Source organism: Plutella xylostella, chromosome 22 (genome assembly GCF_932276165.1).
Source record: "Plutella xylostella chromosome 22, ilPluXylo3.1, whole genome shotgun sequence".
In the NCBI taxonomy this organism is placed as follows: domain Eukaryota; kingdom Metazoa; phylum Arthropoda; class Insecta; order Lepidoptera; family Plutellidae; genus Plutella; species Plutella xylostella.
This window is the reverse complement of record NC_064002.1, coordinates 1026971-1049362: the sequence shown is the minus strand read 5'-3', so window position 1 is coordinate 1049362 and position 22392 is coordinate 1026971. Positions and strand designations below refer to the sequence as shown.

General features: G+C 37.4%; 1 protein-coding gene across 2 annotated transcripts in view; it reads right to left on the bottom strand.

The window, feature by feature from the left end:
- LOC105382146 (dual specificity protein kinase splB) overlaps positions 1-22392 on the bottom strand; it is a 102748-nt gene continuing 80356 nt past the window's right edge. The window contains exons 2-11 of one of the 2 annotated variants that reach the window (XM_048629053.1): positions 9189-9342; positions 6401-8891; positions 5896-6082; positions 5286-5458; positions 3969-4055; positions 3395-3460; positions 3022-3100; positions 2264-2433; positions 1314-1471; positions 1-1030 (exon numbers count right to left, since the gene is read on the bottom strand). In XM_048629053.1, the coding sequence (XP_048485010.1) occupies positions 688-1030; positions 1314-1471; positions 2264-2433; positions 3022-3100; positions 3395-3460; positions 3969-4055; positions 5286-5458; positions 5896-6082; positions 6401-8891; positions 9189-9342 (3908 nt within the window). In that variant the 3' untranslated portion in view covers positions 1-687. Of the gene's footprint in view, positions 1031-1313; positions 1472-2263; positions 2434-3021; positions 3101-3315; positions 3461-3968; positions 4056-5285; positions 5459-5895; positions 6083-6400; positions 8892-9188; positions 9343-22392 lie in introns of both variants that reach the window. The other variant, XM_038122476.2, reaches the window with a different exon arrangement.

Genomic DNA, 22392 nt, shown 5'->3' with positions numbered 1-22392 from the left:
TTATATTTTCATATAAAAAAAACTCCACACAAACATTTAATATTCATATCTTACATCAATTCATTAATATCGTACAATTATTAAAGACTAGAAAGTAATATTGAACTGAGATTTGAAAGTATTGAGAAATAACAGTAACAAATAGAGATTTCTTAGTACTTTAAAGAGAAAACATTTTTGTTAACATTTAATAAACTACTCATAAAAATGTAGCACCAGAGTTATATAAAATCTTACATTGAAAACATTTTAAAGTGAAACCAAAAAATTGCACCATTTAATGAAAATAAACTGCGATTTAAAATCAAAACCCACGAACACAATATCAAAATCTAAACTTATAAGCAATATTTACAATTTATTCCAGTCGTTATAAACATTACACTACTGCATAATATCTTCAATGGTTTACAATTAATACCTTTCATATTTATTTACATATAATTATAATCCTACTCAATAAAATCTCTATACAATAAGTACACATAAACATATAAACCTGTGGTACATAAATAACAACTATTTACAACAATACAATTACGTTTTTAAGTTGCAGAATTTCAAGTCTGATTGAAATTGAACTTAAAAGTAAAGAGTTCATGTCATGTATTCACACTGTGCGAAAGAAAACTGCCAAAAATCGACTCGGAACTCCAATTTACGTATTCTCGAATAGAAAACTCAAGTTTAAATATCACACTCGAACTCGGGCACTCTCTTGTTGCGGCCTTCAGATATCAACTGAAAATGTGGATCTCTAGAGTTGATTCTTGGGAACCCACTGAAGCTATTTCTGCTGACCAACGTGTTATCTCTTTCTCTCTCTCTGTGGAAGCTGGAAGTGGATAGTTTCCCGTCTTTCCTCTCGGTGAAGTTGGGGTCATTGAACCGTTCGTTGAAGTCTCCGTTGAAGGGCACGTCCCGAATGCCGAAGCCGCCCATGCGCGGAGTGCCTACTCCGAACTTGCGCAGGTCCTCGTCGCGGAAGCTGAAGGCTCGGTTGTCGTACTTTGTGGGGGTCGTCGCCAGTCTGGGGAGGAATTGATGCGTTAGTAACGGTGTGTAATGATATAAAGATGAAGTTTATTACTTAAGGCTCCTATGTTTCTTGGTGTTTGGGAATAATACTGAAGGCAGAAAGGACATAAAATATTCATTTAAAATATAATTAGGTTAAGCGTACTACCTACTTCTTTATAGACACCAATTATATTTTTTTTCAGTTTCTGGATTATGAATTACTACTGTGTAAGTCTGTGCCCAATCCCCCACTTTATTAATTTATTAACAAGCTTATATAAAAAAAAACTTACTCTCTAAACACCCGTCTTTCTCTATCATACTCGGCCGACAACCCCTCCTCATCATGTATGATGGCCGACGGGTCGCTATACACCGACGACTCCTGATAGAAAGAATCCAGATCCACATAATTCCCTTCAGCTGGCTCATTGTCCAGCAGCTCCGCTAGCTGTGAATAGAATTGATATTCTTTATTTGTACACAAGGAACATGTTCAAAATTACAAAAAACTTAATCTATCACATATTTTATGTACAAATAGAGGTATTATCGCTTAAAGCGATTTCTTCCAGACATCCTTTGGGTGGAAGGATATTTCGATGCAAAGGGCTAAGTGTATCAAGAATAAAGAATCCTAACTAATAATATTATAAATGCGAAAGTAAAGTAAGTGTCTGTCTGTTACTCTTTGACGCCAAAACTACTGAACGGATTTGAATGAAATTTGGTATACATATGGTCAAGACTCTAGACCCTGAGAAAGAACATAGGCTACTTTTTATCCCGGAATTCCCACGGGAAAACTTTTTAAGGCGAAGCGAAGCTCGCGGGAACAGATAGTATTTAATATTTATGGTATATAGCTGTTCCCGCGAGCTTCGCTTCAAAACTTTTCCCGTGGGAATTCCGGAATAAAAAGTAGCCTATGTTCTTTCTCAGGGTCTAGACCATATGTAAACCAAATTCATTCAAATTAGTTCAGTAGTTTTGGCGTGAAAGAATAACAGACAGACACAGTTAATTTCGCATTTGTAATATTAGTTAGGATTAGGATACCAATACATACTACCTGTGAGCCCCTTCGACCTTTCAGACTATTTTAGATCTATTGAATCCATACTTATCCTTCTAGAACATTATCGAAACTACAGGAAAGTGATGGAATGTTCCAGAACATTCACGAATGATCTACTCGATCTAGCGATTGTCGCGAACACTACCTACGAGTACGACTGCCTACCTGAGACTTGATGGTCGCAAAGGACGGTCTCTGCGTCGGGTCTGAATGCCAGCAGGAATGCATGGCTCGGTAGAGTTGCGGCTTGCAGTGCGGTGGGCGCTCTAGCCGGTAGCCTTCTGTGACGGCTGCCAGCACTTCTCGGCCTGTCATCGCTGCGTATGGTGTTGAACCTGTGGGGTGGGTGGTTGTTAGTGGATATGTTTGTTGATTAGAAACAGTGGCTTAGTAAACGGTTTTCGATATCGATGGGAGGCTTAGAAAGACTGCTCAGGGTGCATTTATAATATTAAAAAAAAAACATTTAAGCCACTTGTGAAAGCTTTTAGTGAACCCCTCTAAATTATATGTAAGTAATATCTTCGACACGCATTACCCCCCAGATCATAAATGGGGTTCAAGAAAAGAAACCTCCTCTCGGTCAATAAAAAATTGAATCGACATGAATGTCAGGACTAAAACAAGGAACCTCAAACCACTCACCAAGCGTGACGATCTCCCACAGCAGAATCCCGTAGGCCCAGACGTCGGTCTCGTGGTTGTACACGTTGTACAGTAGTGCCTCAGGTGCCATCCAGCGGGCAGCGGCAGTAGCTGAGCTCTTTCTTTCTTTGTTAGTTTTATGTCCTTGTAACTCAGCTTCATTGTCAACGAAAGACAAATAAACTTCTCTCCATTCGGAAATGGCTCTGCCTTTCTACGGCGAAGAACGATAGCAAAACTAGGGTTTCGCCTAAACAAAAAGATCCTCAACCACTCACCAAGCGTGACGATCTCCCACAGCAGTATCCCGTAGGCCCACACGTCGGTCTCGTGGTTGTACACGTTGTACAGTAGTGCCTCAGGCGCCATCCAGCGCACGGGCAGCGGCATCGGCAGTAGCTGAGCTCTTTCTTTCTTTGTTAGTTTTATGTCTTTGTAACTCATCTTCACTGTCATTGAAAGACAAATACTCGTAAACTTCTCTCCATTCGGAAATAGCGCTAACTTTCTACCGAGATAAACGATAGCAAAACGAAGGTTTAGCCTAAAACAAGGAACCCCAAAACACTCACCAAGCGTGACTATCTCCCACAGCAGTATCCCGTAGGCCCACACGTCGGTCTCGTGGTTGTACACGTTGTACAGCAGCGCCTCAGGCGCCATCCAGCGCACCGGCAGCGCGTGGCGCTGCTTGGCGCGCTCCTCGTTGCCTGACACCTTAGAATAATAATTTATATTTTAATTATGACATAAAAAGTGCACAGTTTAACCTCTAGAGACCCCGAGACTGACGATGACATAATGGGGAGACCCACCATAGACCCACCACAGGGTTCAGAGTGTTCAGACAAAGCGGCAGTGTGAAATTTTTGGTCTCTGAGTCTCAGGAGAAAGACCTATGTAAGTTATCAATATAAATAAAATAAATTACACTCACGAAAAATGAAAAACTTCCACTTACTCACTTCCAATTTTATAACACTTTTAATAAAGCATTCGACCAAAATATTTAGGTTTTTAGTTGGTAATATTCTGATACTTGATACTTCTGATATTGCATGCAGCGTCATTAAGCTACTTCTTTCCATTTATGATTAATTTGGTGCTATCGTCACAGGAACTCTTTCATTGCGTGAGTGTACAAACATGATGCCCCAAACAACACAGTTGTTTCTCGGGGTTATTAACACTCCTTAATTAAAATAACAACATTTTTGGTAGTTACCTCTCTGGACATGCCGAAGTCTGCGATCTTGCAGAGCTTGTTGTGGTCGACCAGCACGTTGCGGGCGGCCAGGTCGCGGTGCACGATCTGGAATTGACGTTTGTGGTATGAGAATCAGATATGACTTGGTAGGTCTTGGGAGTGGTCTTAGTAATTGTGTATGCCCAGCAGTGGTATTGGCTAATTATGATGATGAGGAATCAAGGTATACGAGACTGGAGACCATATTTGATGTGATTATATGTAAGATTCTGTGGGGCAATGCTGCCGTGCTGGTAACGTTTATTTATTTTTATTTATTTAAAAAAAAAAAAAAAACACGCACTCACGCCTTGTACTAATGTACTCCCTTGCGGGGTAGGCAGAGGTGCATTGCTGCACCCACTTTTCGCCAGAGTGTTATGTTAGTCCCAATGTAATAGGGGGCGGGCCTATTGCCATTTTACGGGCACATCCAAGACCCGAGAACAAATATCTGTGTTTAAACAAATATCTGCCCCAGCCGGGAATCGAACCCGGGACCATCGGCTCAGTAGTCGGGTCACTAACCACTACGCCATTCGGTCGTCGACGTTTTTATTTATTTATTTATCTTTACATACACCACCATTACAGTTGAGGCACCAATGCGATAGTGTAGTAGCTATTTAAATACAAGTAACAATCCAATATAAAGATACTTACTCAAATTATATATACAGATACAACTTAAACAACTTCTTTACTATTTACAAAGGACTATAACTAATTAGACACAAACTAGTTACATCAAAATACCACTCCGATGCTAACTGGATGAAAATAGTAGAATTAACACCTATGTGACCGAACAGTAATGTAGCTTTAGTGAGGTTTAATTATTTTTTAAGTCAATTTCAAATAACTTTCGGACATCAGCAGCCATTAAATAATCGTCTACTGGTAAACATAGACCTCTGCAGACGGTTATACAAGACATAAGAGGCCGAAAGTTTCCAACCACAACCGGCTACATTCCTCAGCTGGATATGGGGGAGAGATACGGGGGAGAAAGTCTATGTCCAAAACAGCTCAAGACTCACCCCCTTAGAAGCGATATAGTCCATCCCCCGTGCCACGCAGTACGCGAACACGGTGAGGTCTCTGGACGTCAGCGCACCACTACCATTGAACCGGTCCGTCAGCAGCTTGTCGCATATACAAATATGGGCCTCTCCAATAAGTTATACAGGAATTAGACCTAAGAGATAAGACCAACAAAGGTTCCAACCACTACCAGCTAAATTCCTTAGCTAGAAACGTAGTGAAAATTTTTGTCCAAAACAGTTCAAAACTCACCCCCTTAGAAGCAATATAGTCCATGCCGCGAGCCACGCAGTACGCGAACACAGTAAGATCTCTCGAAGTGAGGGCGCCACTGCCGCTGAACCGGTCCGGGCGGGAGCGCCGCTCACGCAGGTAGGTGAGCAGCTTGCCGCACATCACGTACTCCATTATGAGGAGATAGGGCTCTGGAATTGAGGATTGGATTTGTTACCGTCGTGTACATAATATATGTGTTTGTGTATTTTTGGGGTTCCGTCTTGCGAAATAATGCGTAGTCATTCCGAGACGACTGACAATAGATAGATGCCGGACCAACATGCCCTGGTAGCATAGATCATTTAACTCTTCGGACATCAGGCAGTCTTCTATGCCCTAAGCAAAATTTAAAAATTGAAATTTGTCGACCCACCCAGGATTTTAACTCAGGATCTTTAACACAAATTTCGGATCTTGAATCAGAGGCTATTGATATTATTATAAAACTAAATTTGTCCATTTATATCATTTTAATGATGTCCAAATTTTAATAGACATATTATAAAGTAAAAAAGACAAACCTCAACATAGAATTTGTCGTTGAGACAGAAAAGACAATCGTAATAAATAAAAAACTTGTACAAACCTTGTTCAGTGCAGCAAGCGAGCAGTGTAACCACATTAGGATGCGTCCCTATCTTCTGCATGACGTAGATCTCGTGCAGCAACTCCTGCTTCTCCTTCTGTGAGGCCGTCTCCTTGATGCTCTTGACTGCTACCAGTCGTGTCAGTCCGTCGTGGCCTGTGAGGTCGTCCGCTTCTGCTTTCCACACCTGCAATAGTACCAAAAGTTTTTTTTATAAAAATGTGCAAGTATGTAGAAGTTGTATTAGCTACAACAGAAGCCGAAGAACCGATAACCAAGGAGTTAGCGAGATGTTGAGCGCATAACACGTACAAGTGTAATGTAGAACGATGGTGTTAGAGAAATAGCTGATAGTGGCTGCACGAGAAAGTGGCTGCTTAAGAGAGTGTTATGTTTTACCAAGAATAAAGGATAGATTTTGGGTCTTTAGCTCGATCTATTGAATTTTTTAAATTGTAACATATTGTAAATGTATGTATGAATGTATAAATAAAAAAGGTAGTACCTGTCCGAAGTTTCCTTGTCCCAACAAAGTTTGTAGTCTCAACTTATTTCTCGGGAACTCCCATTTCTGATCGGGCTTCGATGGCGGAGGCATTGGAGGTCTTGCTACAGGAATAATAGGATTTTCTTTCTTTATGTCACTATCTTCAAAATATCCATCATAATCAGTGTCTAGCTCTTTAGTTTTCTTATTCAAAATACTTCGAAGTACAAATGCTATTATAGCTGCAACTGGGAGAAATCCGATGCCCGCCAAAACGTATGACGCTGTATAAGTCTTTTCGGCTTCAATTACCACTTCTTCTCTGGAACTCTCGTCTTCTTTATCTGCGCCCGAATTTTGGAACAATTTCGTGTTATTTGTGAGGGAAGAGTTTACTGCATTTGACGGCTTTAGCAACGGTTTTGAGCTAGATTTAGATGAAGTTCTTGAGGTAACTATAAAAGGCTGGAATGTATTTTCTGTTGAATCTGCTTTTTCTGTAGTTGTGGTGAAGCTGGATGTAACAGATGGTTTGCTGGACGTGGTAGCAACAGGTCTCTCAGTTGTACTGTAAGAAGTTGAAGGGAACGGAGTGGTCGTTGATTGAGTTGTAGTAGTGCTTACAGTTGTAGGTCTTCTTCTCCTGTTCAATATATTCTTGGGTCGTATCGTACTTGAATCCGTTGAATTGTCTATTTCTGGTTTATTACCGTAAAGAGATTGTAGTCTCTCTGATATTCTAGATGCAGTTGCTTCATTCTTCAGATCGGTTACACTTTTTGTGGTTATTTCGCTTAAAATTGGTGATTCAGTAGCTTTATGCATGTAAACTAAAGGAGAACTGTTCAAACTGCTTTCAGTAGTAGTTGTTCGAATCCTTATTCTATGTTTGTTAGATTTTGTTGTTGTTTGAATAGTTGGCGTAGGTATTGAAGGAGTGCTTTCACTAACATTCAATAGAATTGCTTTTGGAATATTATTATCAGTCAAATTGGTAGGTTCATCAATGGTTCCGTTGTTCGTATCTGTAGCATTCTTGCCTTTCATAGAAGATGTTATCGAAACTGATGTTACGACAGCAGTGTAAACTAAAGTTGACGCTTTCTCTGTCGTGGCGTTTACTACAATAATCGGTATTAGACTTTCCGAATTCGATGCAGCAGTGATTTTTGATGGGCGCCGTCTTACATTGTGATAGTTTCTTGTGTAATTTCTAGGAGCTGCATTAGTTGTAGAATTGATTTTATTTGTAGATGTTGTATCAGTACCATTGGTCGTATTAAATTCGATGGTAATATCCGTAGAATTAGAAATATTCGTTTTATTAATAGTTTCCTTTATACTGGCATTACTAGTTCGGTTATTTACTTTACTTCTATCTATAGTACTAGGTGTTACGCTTATGATTTTTTCAGTTACGTTTAATTGAGCTATGCTTGGTGGCTTTGAAGTCGATACAGTTGTATATTTCCTATAAGCATTAACTAAACCGACATGTCTACCAGGAGCAGAGCCTTTAACCGAGTTTCTAATTTTATTCTTTTCAATAACATTCTTAACAACTGCCACATCCATGTCTTCATTGATCTCTTCTTCATCGACACTTGAGTTTTGATACTTTTCCGTTGCTGAGTATCTCGAATTAAATTTTCTTTTATCTGATGGTGCTATAATAAAGTTTACCGCTTTTGTAGAAGCTGATAGTGAAGGTAAATTAGTTAAATTATCATTTATGACTTGCCCTCCCAGTTTTTGTCCAAAATATATAAATGGAGCCATATCTTCTGCATTTAATTCAGTTTCTAGAGGCCGAAAGTGGTTGTAAATTTCATCTGACATAAAAAGAGTTGTATTGCTAGTTTTATCTTTTTCATTTTCAACTTTTAAAAGTTTAGTATTCTTATTTTCAGTATTGTTTGTGACTGAATTTATACTCAATTTTTCGTCTTTACTGCTGGTGACTTCTGGAGTGGCACTTTCTTTCGGTGTTGTATTTAAAGATGATGTTTCTATTTTGATTGTAGTTGTATCTTTGGTATCATTAGAATTTACAGTTTTATTTAATTCCTGATTGATAGTCACATTGTCTGCATCGGAATAATTCAACAGATAAAGCCCATGGTTAGACTCATCTACTTGGAATTCTTCTTCCGGGTCAAGCTCAATCTCTTTGTCTAATCCTTCTAGTTTCTCTGGTGGGATATATACAGCTCCATTATTCTCCGATGCTGTTTTGTGACTCGTGCTGTTAGCTTTTGATGCATTGGCAGCCTCTTTCCTTCTATTATTTAGAAACCCAGCTCTGCTTCTGTTGTCGTGGTATACCTTCGGTATAAATAGATGTCTTAGTTCGTGCGGCTTAACGTCTTGTCGTATTTCTGTAGAGCCGTCGGTAGTGACAAGTTTCAGTGTCGGTGAAAAGTCGTTACTGTTGTTCTCAAATGTGATCCTTTTGACAACGGAGCTGTTTGAGTCTCTTACTTCTAACTGAGCAAACGTTGTGTTAGTCCTGAAAACGAAAGAAAAATCTTATGTTAGATTCTCTACAATCAATAAGGATATGAGTAAGTACAGAATAAGTGCAAAAATAAACTAATTTGCCAAAAATATTAGGTAGTAGATATACAGGTTACTGCAAAAGTGGTGCAGTAATCTGAAAAGATTTGACTGTGAGGGTCATTCTGAACTATGCTTTCTTTTACCATTTCAGATAAAAAAAAATTAGTTTTATTAGGTTCTTTTGAGCACATAGTCAATCTATATCGACACTGGTGGACATATTAAGAAGAAGAAGAAGAACACCCACCGATTGCTCTTATGCGCCAGCGAGGCGAGCGTGTTGATGTGCGTAGCCAACCGCCCGTGCAGCAGCAGCCGCCGGCGCGCCGCGAGCACCGACAGTAGCTGCGAGTCCCGCGTCGCGTTGGCACTGGACTGCGTGGTGGTGCGCCGACCGGAGCCTGCAATGGATGGGGTGTTGGTTAGATTGTTGTTTGTGATTTGCTAGTGGTAAGATGGTTTATTGGTGGGTTGACGTTTTCTCTCACAGTTGTGTGATTAAGGGTGAATTCGTCCAAACATCACGTTACACGAGAATAACTATACCGGAATTAAAATTATACGCGAGTAAATATCTAGGATAAGTACATTTGCATTCTACCAAGTTATACCATGATTAAATTGAATGAACGAGGAACGAAACTGTAATGCAACTAAAATAAAAATAGCTGCGTTTCAAAGCATGCAATAGAAATGACATGCCAACTTAGTTTGAATGGATTATAAAAGTATGAAATTGTTTATGTTTTAAAATTTTATTCGCTGTTGTTATTCTGAGACTTTGCTTTTTAACGTACTTTTGTTTATGTTTTGACAGATGTGTTTATATGTCATTATGACGGTTTTCTAATCAGCTGATGTGCTGCCGCCATTACAAAATTACTCTCGGATAAGCTCGTTACACGGTCAATTTTGGCGGTATAACATTTTATTCTTGGGATAAGCTAGTTATCTTGGTTTCAGGTTTGGTAGAATGCAAAATCTGCTTACTCGCGAGTAACGGGTACTTTACTCGTGAGTAAAAAGTTACTCGACGTTGGTCGAATCCGCCCTAAAGAAGATAACAGTAACAGTTTAATAATACAAGTTGATGCAACCATACGAGTCACTAGGAACAATTTATAGGCTCGAAATCTTCACTGAACAATGACGTGTTGAGGATGGAACATGGATCATACATAGCGTAAAGGTCGCTTTATGTTCCATCGTGTTTAAATCAATTAAATATTGAATTTCACAATCCAAAATGAAATAATTATAGTAGGTATTATAATTATATTCCGCCATATGAATTATGGAATATGTTGTTAAGCTCCAATTCGTTTTCCGAATTACACTTCACTCATATGATAAAAAAGCGGTTTGTTAGAGTTTTTTCATCTTTATGCTTTATATTATAATTTATAACTACCAGATATTAACAATTAAACTGCAAATATTTAACAGATGTACATAGTTAGGTAGCACCTACGATTAATCTAGCAGATATCTATGGATGATAGATGATAGGGTCATGGCAATTGACTCATCAAGGTCATTGATAACTATATTGATGATTTCTTAAGACATTTCTGTGTAGGCTCATTAAAACATTTATTTTATTACAATAGATTTTATGTTGTGGTTGATTATCATCTAAAATGCCCTTCTCGATTTATATTGACGCCACCAATAATTAACATTTCAAAACCATCGACCACAGATTTTATCTTATCGTGATTGTTATCGATTTTTTACCTCGATGAGATTGTGATTGGACGAGCAGTGTTATTAGGCTTTTGAAAATATTACGAAACTCAATAAAGCGTACTTACTTCTGATGTACGAAGCAAGGTTACCAGGTTCAAATTATTTCTTGTGCTCAATCTAACTAATGATGTCTCTTCTAATGAGTATAATGTTTGTCTCCAAAGGTCTGAGAGGTCGTCGCATGCAACAATACCTAGTAATTACATCGAGGTTCTCCGCCATTTTGGATTCGTTTGCTATAATTATTGACAGCTCCTCTTCAGCCTTCACCCAGAAACTATCGTAAGACAATCGAGGATGACCATTTAAAGGCAGACTTGCGTTTTAAAATCTATTAGGCACAAGGGTTTTCTATAAAAGTGGTGTTTACAGCATTGAGAGAAAAAACAGATAAATTGTGGTAGTAAGGAAATGGGAAAAAAATGCGGCTCTTTTATTTTTTCTCTTGCTGAGCCCCGAGGGTTTAATTAGTACCTTAGATATAATCATCATTACACAATAAGTGCTTTTACTATTGGAAGACCGATATCATTTGTACGTAAATACCTAAATTAAGGTATGTACTATACCTGTGTGACAAAAATTCAAACACAGTACCTTTGTACTAGAGTGGCGTTAAGGTTGGCTCTTGGCTCCCTCTCGTTATACATAATATAATTATTTCCTTTAAAAACACAACAGACAAAAGAGTCATAAGTACTTCCACCCATATTTCCGATATCTTCGAAACTAATTAGGTATTCTCTGTAAATATTACGAAACTCAACATAACCTAGAATTTAACACGGATTCGAAGTTCGAATTCTTTAGGCCCACTCGACCACGTGACCGTTAACCGTTTAAACCCATTGGTCACGGTCGTCAGCTGTCAACTGCTGTGACTTGGAACCTTTGAATACGCAACTGTTAACACTACAGCTGTAAGGTTAAAAATAGCGTGAAAAGTAACGTTATATCAGTTGATGTAATGTCATAACGGGATAATAATAGTTGGTACAAAAATAAATCGATTACGTACTCCCGTTTCGTTTAAATTTTAGATAAACCTCTAACATTGTAATTATGACGGGACCGCGTATTGGTGACTGGTTAATGGTGTGGGTCCTGGGTAATACTCCGATAGGGGATTTTCCTGATACATTTGAAACACCAAATATCAACGACAAATAGTGGATGCATCAAAGCACTTTTGCCTAAAGAAGGGCATTAAAACGAAAAATAACTAGGTAAATTTATATATTTTGGCTAGGCTTAGTATTATTATAATTACTTAAAAGGGTTGCTCCAGTAATATACACCTAGATTAAGTATGGCTATCTAAATCTATTAAATATTTAATATGATTAACAAAGCTGCTGTAAGTATATTTCTTCATCATTTTATGTCAAAATAACATACATAATTACGTACATTGCACAAATACAAGATTCATTACACCTTTATTATGTTCGTTATTAAGTTTTAATTACTTTTCAATTGTATTTTAAATAATTGTTATTAAAATACTACCGAGTCAGGGTTAAAAAAGAATTTAACAATCTTAATTAAATATTTAATTGTTCTTTAAACTTCAAAGGCCTACTGGTATTTGCAATAATTAATTATTTTTTGAAAGCATTGAAAAATAACTATTATAATTAATGAAGAGTTACTTAGGATAATGCCACATAATTAATTTTGTTTAAGTATGTATTTCATCATCAAATAACGGTTATTTTTATTGCAATGAGAAGATGTCCAGATTAAATTATCATGAAAATTATATACTTACTTTATCTTTTATTCTTAATGAAATAGATTGATTAATAAGTAACTTATAATTGATTTACACATTTAGGAGCAGATACCACTATCTCACATCCCGGCAAATCATTTAACATATACGGTCAGCTGCATAAGTCGTTATACACTTCTGTACCTTGTCAAAGTGACGAACCGTCAATATTTCATTGAATGGATAGGCGGTTTCAGTTTGACAAGGTACAAATGCGTATAGATACATATGCAGCTGACCGTACATATGGTTCAAATAAAACCATATTTTTTTGTCCTCTGCTGGTAAGGAAAATTTAATTAATGGAGCATCATAATCTTTCCACATAATGGAAATCTACACTTTTTCTGCGTTCGGCTAATGTATAAAGGTAAGCTGGCATCCACCAACGGACGCATCGCATTCAGTATTCTTTGTACAGAAATTCACACAAATGCGACCACTTCATCGCCATTGCCGTTTCTCCATACATTTATGACAATCCACACAAAAAGAGTGGAGACCACGAACAGGCAAACGCAGCGTGGGACGCTCTCCTGCCCGCTGGACTGACGACCTTAGGCTGGTGGCGGGTAGTGGTTGGATGAGAAAGGCCGAGGACCGAGTGTTGTGGCGCTCCTTGGGAGAGGCCTATATCCAGCAGTGGATGATTATTGGCTGATGATTATGACAATCCGTTTGCCCGATATGTACGATACTGATAGGCTTACCTTAAATGCACCATCCATATGCTAGTAAAAGTATAATATTTCCAGTCTCCCATTAGATTCCAAACACAATGCACAGTATTAAGATTACCAAGCTGTCTACAACATTTATAGCAGGTGCGGTTACGAAACGCTCGACCACGTTTTATCTCAAACTAAGACAAAACCAGTAAAGGGCATCTGTCTATCGAAACTATTGTTTCTTCATTGCCCTCAAGTTACATGGACAGGTAGATAGCGGAGATCTTAAACGAATCTTGGACTTTCAAAATCGCAGAGACCATTTATGACCAGGAACATTGTAATAGAGTAATTTGTAATAAACCCTAAATATTAATCCTATACATACATAATGTATTTATTTTATGTAACAATAAAAAAATCTTTTTGAGGATGACAAATTAATGAATGTATGTACTTAAAAACCTATAGTTAAGTACATTTTATATCTAGTGTAAAATTAATAATTATTTTTATAAAGTTAAGTCATTTGTTACATCCATAGAAGTGGTCGGAGGCAAATCGCACAAGACCCGAATTTTACTAACGCCTATATATGAAATTAAATTTACTGTCTAATAGCAAGCCTTAGTTACTGTCTAATAGCGAGTTCTTAGAACAATCTAAAACCAATCTCTTTCTCTTATCGCACCGGCAACTCAGCTAAGCACTAACAAATTGGAACTCGGTCTTTAGAGCTTCGCAATAACCTGCCAGTGTCCCGACGTCCCTTTCCCATGCAATTACACCACAACGATCCTCTCAGATCTCAGCTATCGACTCCACTATTTACAACACTTTCGCAATGCGGTCTAGGAACATAAAGATCTGTAAGTTAACGTCTCTAAAGGGTCACTCTAGCTATGCACTCTAGCTTAACAAAACCGGCCAAGTGCGAGTCGGGCTCGCGCACAAAGGGTTCCGTAGCAGCAATTACAGTTAAATCAACCTATCTCAAAAACTATAAGAGATACTTTGATCAAACCAAAAATCCTTGAAAGAGTTAATTAGCATGCATCACCTCTATTTTTTTTAGAATTTTATACCCCGTAGTTATAAAAATAGATGGGGGGGGACATACTTTTTACGACTTTGAGAGCTGATATCTCAAAAACCGTTCACTTTAAGAAAAATGTTTTTTAGAAAACTTTATATCATTTTAAAAGACCTTTCCATTGATACCCCACACGGGTATGTACATCGAAAAAAAAAATTTCATCCCTCAGTTACATGTATGGGGGGCCCCACCCCCAATTCTTTTTTTTACTATTTAGTGTCATATTTTTGTAGCGGTTCATACAACACATATTCCCATCAAATTTCATCACTGTAGTACTTATAGTTTCCGAGTAAATCGGCTGTGACAGACGGACAGACGGACAGACGGACAGACGGACAGACGGACATGACGAAACTATAAGGGTTCCGTTTTTGCCATTTTGGCTACGGAACCCTAAAAACGAAGGATTGAAAGCGGTTATGGAATCGGTACGTTTCATTCTACAAGACAGAGTGGTGGTCGTTTTTCGTAAGATAAAGTGACCCGTCTGAGACTAACCGCGGTAGAAGGGCCTGAAGGCTGGGAACGGTGGTGGCGCAACTGTGTGTGAGCCTGAACATGCTGGCTGGTGGACAACGCAGGTTGCGTATACACGGGCAATGGATGTTATGTGGTTGGTGGTTTGGTTTATAAGATTTCGGTAGGAAATTAAATATTTATATGTATTTCCAAGCTTACAAGGAGCCAGTAATTGTCTACATCTTAAACGGTAACAAGAATATAATCTCCCGCCTTTGCAATTGGTCACTTTCTCAGTGCCCACTTTGTTCGTTTATAAAATGCTTCAAAGTCGTCGTCGTATTCGACAGAATAATACATAATTATTCTTATCGTAGTTCGTTAATGCAATAAAATAAAAACATGAGCAATGGCAATAGAGATTTCAGTAGAGCTTAACACTACGAATGTATCTCTTCAAACTAGAGCTCCCAACCGCAACCGCCAACACGGTCAGTACAGTTGAATGGAAGTTATTCTGGCAGCCCACACAGATCGCATGCGATACAATTAGGGTGACTTGCACGAGACATGAAACGTATTTAAATCTATTGCTCGCTTGCTTTGACAGTATAGTATCAGAGCATGACAATAGTATATTTAAATACGTTTTAATGTCTCGTGCAGTCACCCTTAGTGCCAATTTCTCCATAATTATTTAACCGACAGGGATTGAATTATAAATTAATCGTCATCTCCATATAAAATTCATGACAGATGTGTCAAAAATCAACCACTACTCCCTGGTTATGCTCTAACCGACTATGGAAAAATTGCCACTTAGTATGCTTCCCTTACGAACGCTATCAAACTCGTACTATTTTAAAGCTGAGTTCTAGAATAGTCCCCGTCGGTCGTCGCATATACATTTCGATGTGTGCGCTTATATTTCACGGCTGGCAGGCTTGCGTTAAGCAATATGGCGTTACGCACTCACATATCACTGTACATAAGTTAAATGTTTGAAAATGTGGTCTTGTTTGGCCGGACTACTTTTAAAAGGATGTTGGAAAAGAAACTTGATATCTTAAAGTCGAGAGATTTCTACCGTTCGAGTCAAAATTACTTACCTAATAGAGCAAGTATGAGTACAGTCAAGTACCTATGTACCTATAAGTAGTATAAGTTATTTCTCTCGTATATCTCTCCAGTGGTTTATGGAGCTTGAGGATAAATGTATTCTGTCTCTCTTTGGGAAAGGCCTTTGTCCAGCATACATCATAAATGCATGATTATAATAACTTGTCTGCTATAATCGAACTGTCGTTGATAACTATATCTCTACCAGTTAAATATATCATCATTGCTCAAACGCTTGCAATGTTGCTCTAATCGTGTATTATCTAAGGAATCCATTTTCCCATTGCACCGACACCGGCAAAAAGTAAAAGGTTCACGCCATCCCTGCCGCGGCATTGTGTATGTGAGTACAAACGTTTGTTTCGTATGATATTCACTCTATTTTTCCGGGTTTTCTAAAAAAGCCAACAACAGAATAATTTTAACGCAGAAATAGTTTTTTCCAATGTGGAAATATGTTGTGCTGTCATTTTTTTTTTATTAATATTGAAGAATATATAACCCATTTGTACTCTTATAATAATATTTAGGCCCTGTTTCTCAATGTCTACTTTATTATCAGCGACTGTTGAATCCTACAAGCGTGTATATAATTTAATTTTAAATACATAAATTGAAGTCGTCATAATAATTTTAGAGGTTAAAATTAAATAGAATTGACTCCTACTAATTAAAAAAGAGATCCTTTGCTTATAAAGTGGTCTACAATTCTAAGAACATCATAATTATCCTGTCATCACACTGTGATTCACATAAAACTCATAAATCAATCCGGAAACTAATTATATTCCATTCTCATGCAATGAAACACTTTATAAATTGTGTTAAATAGATGTCGAGACAAAGAGAAATCGATCGGACTCGTATTTTAGACCTAAGTTATTTGTTAAATACTTCATCGTTATGTATTTATTATTACATAAACAGGCTTCAACAACACTTATTCGAGACTGTGATGCTTATCTCATATAGTATGTAGACTTATCTGCCTGAAACTTTGACTAAGTATAGATTCTTAAAAATAAATAAAAACTCACAGTCTTAACACAAACTGTCGATGTGTGCAACATGTCCGCGACATGCATCCATATTGCAACACCGTGCGTGCAGTTACTGACACAGCTGGTGTGGTAGCGGTGTGTGCGTGTGATACCAATGCAATCACATTTGCTTTCAACTTACGGAAAAACTAATAAGTATATATATGTATATATGCACTTAGTCGCCCCACTGCTAGAGTCGAGGCGGTGGCAGCGTCGTGGTGGCGTTGGATAGACTTGAAAGTGCTAGGAAATATTTTTCATTTACAAAGTCAACTTCTTGCAATTCCTTACTTCTTCAGTAAGCGTCAACTTGGGCTCGTATATCTATAGAAAATATAGCGCTTAAGTTTTTCAATTAAATATATTAAAAATATAGTTTAGTGATATACTCGTATTTTAAGACAGTCAAAATATAAAATAGAACCCAATTCTTTCAGACAATTTATATTTAACCTACCATCATATATACCGATTTAATCAATTCCACATTATTCATCTTGATCAAATCAACTGTATGAAACGTACATATCGGCAGGTAGGTACTAGGCTGGTACTTAAATAGTGTCCATGTACATTTGTGGCCACATTTACATATTAGAATGTACGAGCTTTGGCGTTAGTTCAAATAGACTCAAAAGCTTTGACCTTACTGAGGTATTATATCGTCACTAGGATAAGAAATTTTTCAGTGGTCCAGTATTTTAAAATAATACTTAGTGACAAAATGAAGGTATCTTACAGTCTGAATAATACCTTAAAAACAGTATTTTCTCTGGAAGGTAGCATGTAGATTGCAGACCAAATCTGATGTTTTGCATAGGAAATCTAACTGACTCGTTTAAAAGAACCATTTATGAAAAGTTTTAAAGGGCCAATCTAAAGGCCAAGTCCGTCTCATACCACTATCAACTCCTGCGCTTAGATTTATTATTATGTTCAAGTACAGCAGGTGTGTCTGACTTGTCTCTTTAACAACCTTCCGTGCGAGTGCTATGTCTCTCTCTAACTTAATTAATCACAACTGGTGAAAAAGGGACAGCAAATACGCTGTATTGTTTTCTGACTTGTCAATCTTGACATGTAACTCGTATTGTTTGATTGAGATGTTCATTAAATAAAGGTTATTTGGGACTTGGGACTGCCTGTTTTGATCCACATGCGACAACTGAATTTAATTTAAATTGATTGTGACGTTCCCTACCTGTTTACCTATCGTCCCTACTGGGAGGTAAATGAAAGAGGTAGGTAGGTCCAACGAAACTTGTACTTTTAGGTTTAATTAATGTTTTTAATTTATTTATTATGAAGTTAATTGTTAAAATTAAGAAAATAAGCAAGATTTAGTTTAAAAATATGTTTTATTAAAGACATGTACGTCTACAACGTTACGTCTCACGGAAAGGATTTTATCCTAAATAAAATCCGGTTAAATAAAAAAAATAAAATGCAAAAATACTACGCTTTCATACATAGTTACCTGTCAGAAAAAAAACATTCAATCATCAACTTCATACTTCCACATTCAAACTAAGCAATAAAAATCATATTAGATTATTAACGCAAACCATTCAAAACAAAAGTCATTCTTTAAAAAAAAATATATCAAAAAATGACTAATACTTTCACAATTTATTATTATTATGTCACCTGGTTAAAATATACTTATAGATAATGTTGATGTTTAAAAAAAGGTTTAAAATGTCAAATATGCAAAATAAAAAAAACCTATTTCCGACTAGTTCTAGTTCCGTGTCCGCTGGAAAAGTGCTTTATTGGGTGTAATACACTCAAAATTAGCCTGTGTTTTCGACAAATCCTCGAACACACCCTGTAAGCATCCAAACCGGACTCGAGGATAAGGTCAGAGGGAAAGTTTATAGCCAGCTCCACAATACTGGTCGCTGGAACTGTACCTCTGATGGACACCTCGTATTCCAGTTCCGATTTTTGTAAGGACAAACATTTTATGGGGAACATGGTGGAAAAAAAATTACAACGGAGGAAAGCAACAAGATGGATATTCAACAATTTGGGTAAAATGTGAACAAGAGTTAGAAGAAAAAATTACTCCGTTCTGTTACAAAAAAAAATTAGGTAACGTTGTACTCTTTTAAACTAAATACACAAAACAAAAAAAAAACGCACAGAACCAAAAATAAAAGAAGCGTTGAAAAATAAAATTAAATGCAACTGATGTGTATTACGCTGGTATCACAGAATAAAAATGTCAAGAGGTAATTAACTAATTAGGGTACTTTAAAAAAATGTTGCCAGTTAAAAAACCGTTAACAAAATTTAATAACGTAAAAAAAATCCGTTTTAAATTAAAACAAATAGGTACAAATTATACTTTTGAAAAAATGCAAAATACACCTCAGTTACGGCAGAGCAACAAAAAAAAAACGTTTTACAACGCACACACAAACAAACACTTTACTACTTACTGCGCAGCAAAATCAGACACAACCACGTTTAAGGGCGCCAGTGTGACGTTCCCTGTCTTACGGACGTTGGGCGCCAGTGTGTCGTTCCCTACCTGTTTACCTATCGTCCCTACTGGGAGGTAAATGAAAGAGGTAGGTAGGTCCAACGAAAGTAAATTTATTGATGGCCGCAGGCCACCTAAGTCAGTAGAACGGGTCGTGGTGTGTCGGCCTAGTATCTGATTTCACTGCGTAGTTCAAGCACTCCCCTGGATGGTCAGATGCCGGTGGAACAGGTCGTCAGCCACTGGCAGGGTTGTAGGTCGCCGTGCTCAGCTGTAGGTCCGAAGCGGAAGCGAAGCAGAGGGTGATGCGGCAGTAGGTAGCGAAGCGAAGCCTAGGTCTTCTAAATCCCGTACTGAAATCTTCTTAAACCCCGTACTGAAACCCTGGAATGGCCAACGAAATACGTTAGGAATGATTCCATAACGTTCCGTGTTACCACCGACGGCAACGCATTGTAGGTAAGTACTTATGTAGCAAGCGGTGCCGTGGTGAAAACAATCAGAACGGAGTTTACAAATGCGAAGAATTAAGTAGGCTTTAAATTTAACAAAAGATAATGAATGCAGAAGGCAATTAAAAAGAAATATTTAAGTTACAAGTTTAAAAATGAAAATATTAAAAAGGTGAATGTAGGATACGGTATTCAAGACGCGACCGCTGGAATATTCCAACGGTCGGTTGAACACCGTAACCGCCAATAAAAAGACAATCAACAGCAATTCAAAAGCTAAGAAGAAATGTTAGCACACAAATTAAAATAAATAACATTTGTTCACAACTTACCCAATATGGGGTTTGAGGATTTATGTAAAACACAGGTACACAGAGCCAGCAGCGCCTTGTATAGCGGACCCGGAACGGTTAGGACACTTAAGGTGCACTATCTATTTAAAAATTTACTTTTAAGTCGCAATGATATGTGCGAAAGCAATTATTATTTAGATGCGCAAGCGTACGTTCGAGTCCAGTGATGGCAAAGCTAATGAATGACTAGCGAGCGGCGACAGCCGTTGAAAGTGTCACGATGTCACGGAATGTAAAAAATTATACCAGGTTATGAACAATAAATTTCTACCAATATTAAAATGTGGGCAGGTTTATGAAACTAAATTTCTACCATAAACTGTCTATGAATAAATCAGTGTGATTGTACTTTTAGGTTTAATTAATGTTTTTTATTTATTTATTATGAAGTTAATTGTTAAAATTAAGAAAATAAGCAAGATTTAGTTTAAAAATATGTTTTATTAAAGACATGTACGTCTACAACGTTACATGATGTTAGAAAAAATATCATAATATTTAATATTATTGTTATTAATCAGTCCGCTATATTCACAATGACTGAAGACCGAAAGTAATGGCTATTTAAATTTTACGACACTTACGATGTAGAAGTTTTAGAGGTATAATTTGTCTATTTAATAAGGGTGGAATGAGATAAGATAAGGATTTTATCCGAGACGCAATAAAAAAAAATGATATTTTTTTTTGTCATATAACTTATTTTATAAACTCGAGTTTATAAAGTTCAGTTCCTAAAATTACCACCATATTGCAAATTATATCTAGGTCACACGTTGATCTATTCATACTTCATACGTTTATTGCCATTAAGGCCACCTTTGCCTTAAAACATGCTATTTCCTTGTATTTCTGAGTAAAGTAGCAGCTACAAGTGATTGTTGACACTGCGCGTTGTCAAGAGGTCAATCAGTTTAACGCATACTTGGAACCCAGTTAATGATCCTAATAGCTCAAGGATAATGTAAATTTTTCCCCATATGTCGTTTATTATAGAGCTCAATAACATATGTGTGAAAAGATACCTCTGTTTAATTTATTATACACTTTTAAAACTTGTTTGCGAAGGTAAAGACAGTTTTCAGTGCTTAAACCTTTTTGAGATATAAAGTTTTAGAGTGATGAAATTATTAACCTCTTACCTTCCTCGCCAAGCATAAAAATTATGGCAGACCTACATTTTTGGAGTAGCCTCATGCCTTGGAGTATCACTATGAATCGGTGGAATATCATAATTTTTAATACTCACTTGTAGGTATTACTTTTTTTCCAATTACATTGGGACTAACATAAACACTGGCGAAAAGTGGGTGCAGCAATGCACCTCTGCCTACCCCGCAAGGAGGTACATTAGTACAAGGTGTAAGTGTGTGTGTGTGTGAGGTATTTTTTTTTTCTGTTTACTGTAATATTATAAAGGGTTTTTCAATAAGGGCGGGTAGATTTTGAAACGAAATTAAACAAGCTGCGTATGAGGTATCAACAATTTTTTTTATTTATTTAAAAGGCCCATATATGCCATTAAGTATGGAAGATGACATCATTCAAATGCCCGCCTCAGCTTCTCACAGTGGCACGGATCCGAGTGGTCCAATTTTCAATGACTTTTCCGCATAGATCGACTGCCTCGGGTTCTGCTGTACACTTTGACAGACCGCCGCAATGTTCTCGGCTGATCTTGTGTTTCTTGAACGTACAGGTGTGGGTTGATCGATTAACGAACCGGTTGTTTCAAATTTGGCCACCAAACGCTGAAGAGTCGACTGTGAAGGGCCACCACGTCTACCGTAAAATGGGCGCAATGCACGCAACGTTTGCACTAACACTTATTTTGATAATAAAGTTTTATCATTTGTACGCGCTGTTCAATCGTGTAACCTGCCATGGTGATTTGGCATAAGCAACTGAATAATAAGCAAAAGATTTGACAATTGTCACCAAAACAAAATGGCCGCCACGGGCCCCCAAAATCTACCCGCGCCAATTGAAAAACCCTTTATATAGTCCACAGTCCGTCACGCAGTCGTGTCGATACCCCACGACGCTTTAGTATTATTATATTGAGTGATTGATTCATCAATAAATGCCAGCCCTGTGCGGTCATAAAAACTAGATCAGGATACAATCCCTTCCTATTTTGCATATCCTTGTCGATAATCGATAATCTTGGCGCTTACATCAATGCTCGTTGAAACCTATAGGTTCACCTATCACTACTAGGTGCATAGTTTAAAACAACAGTCACAA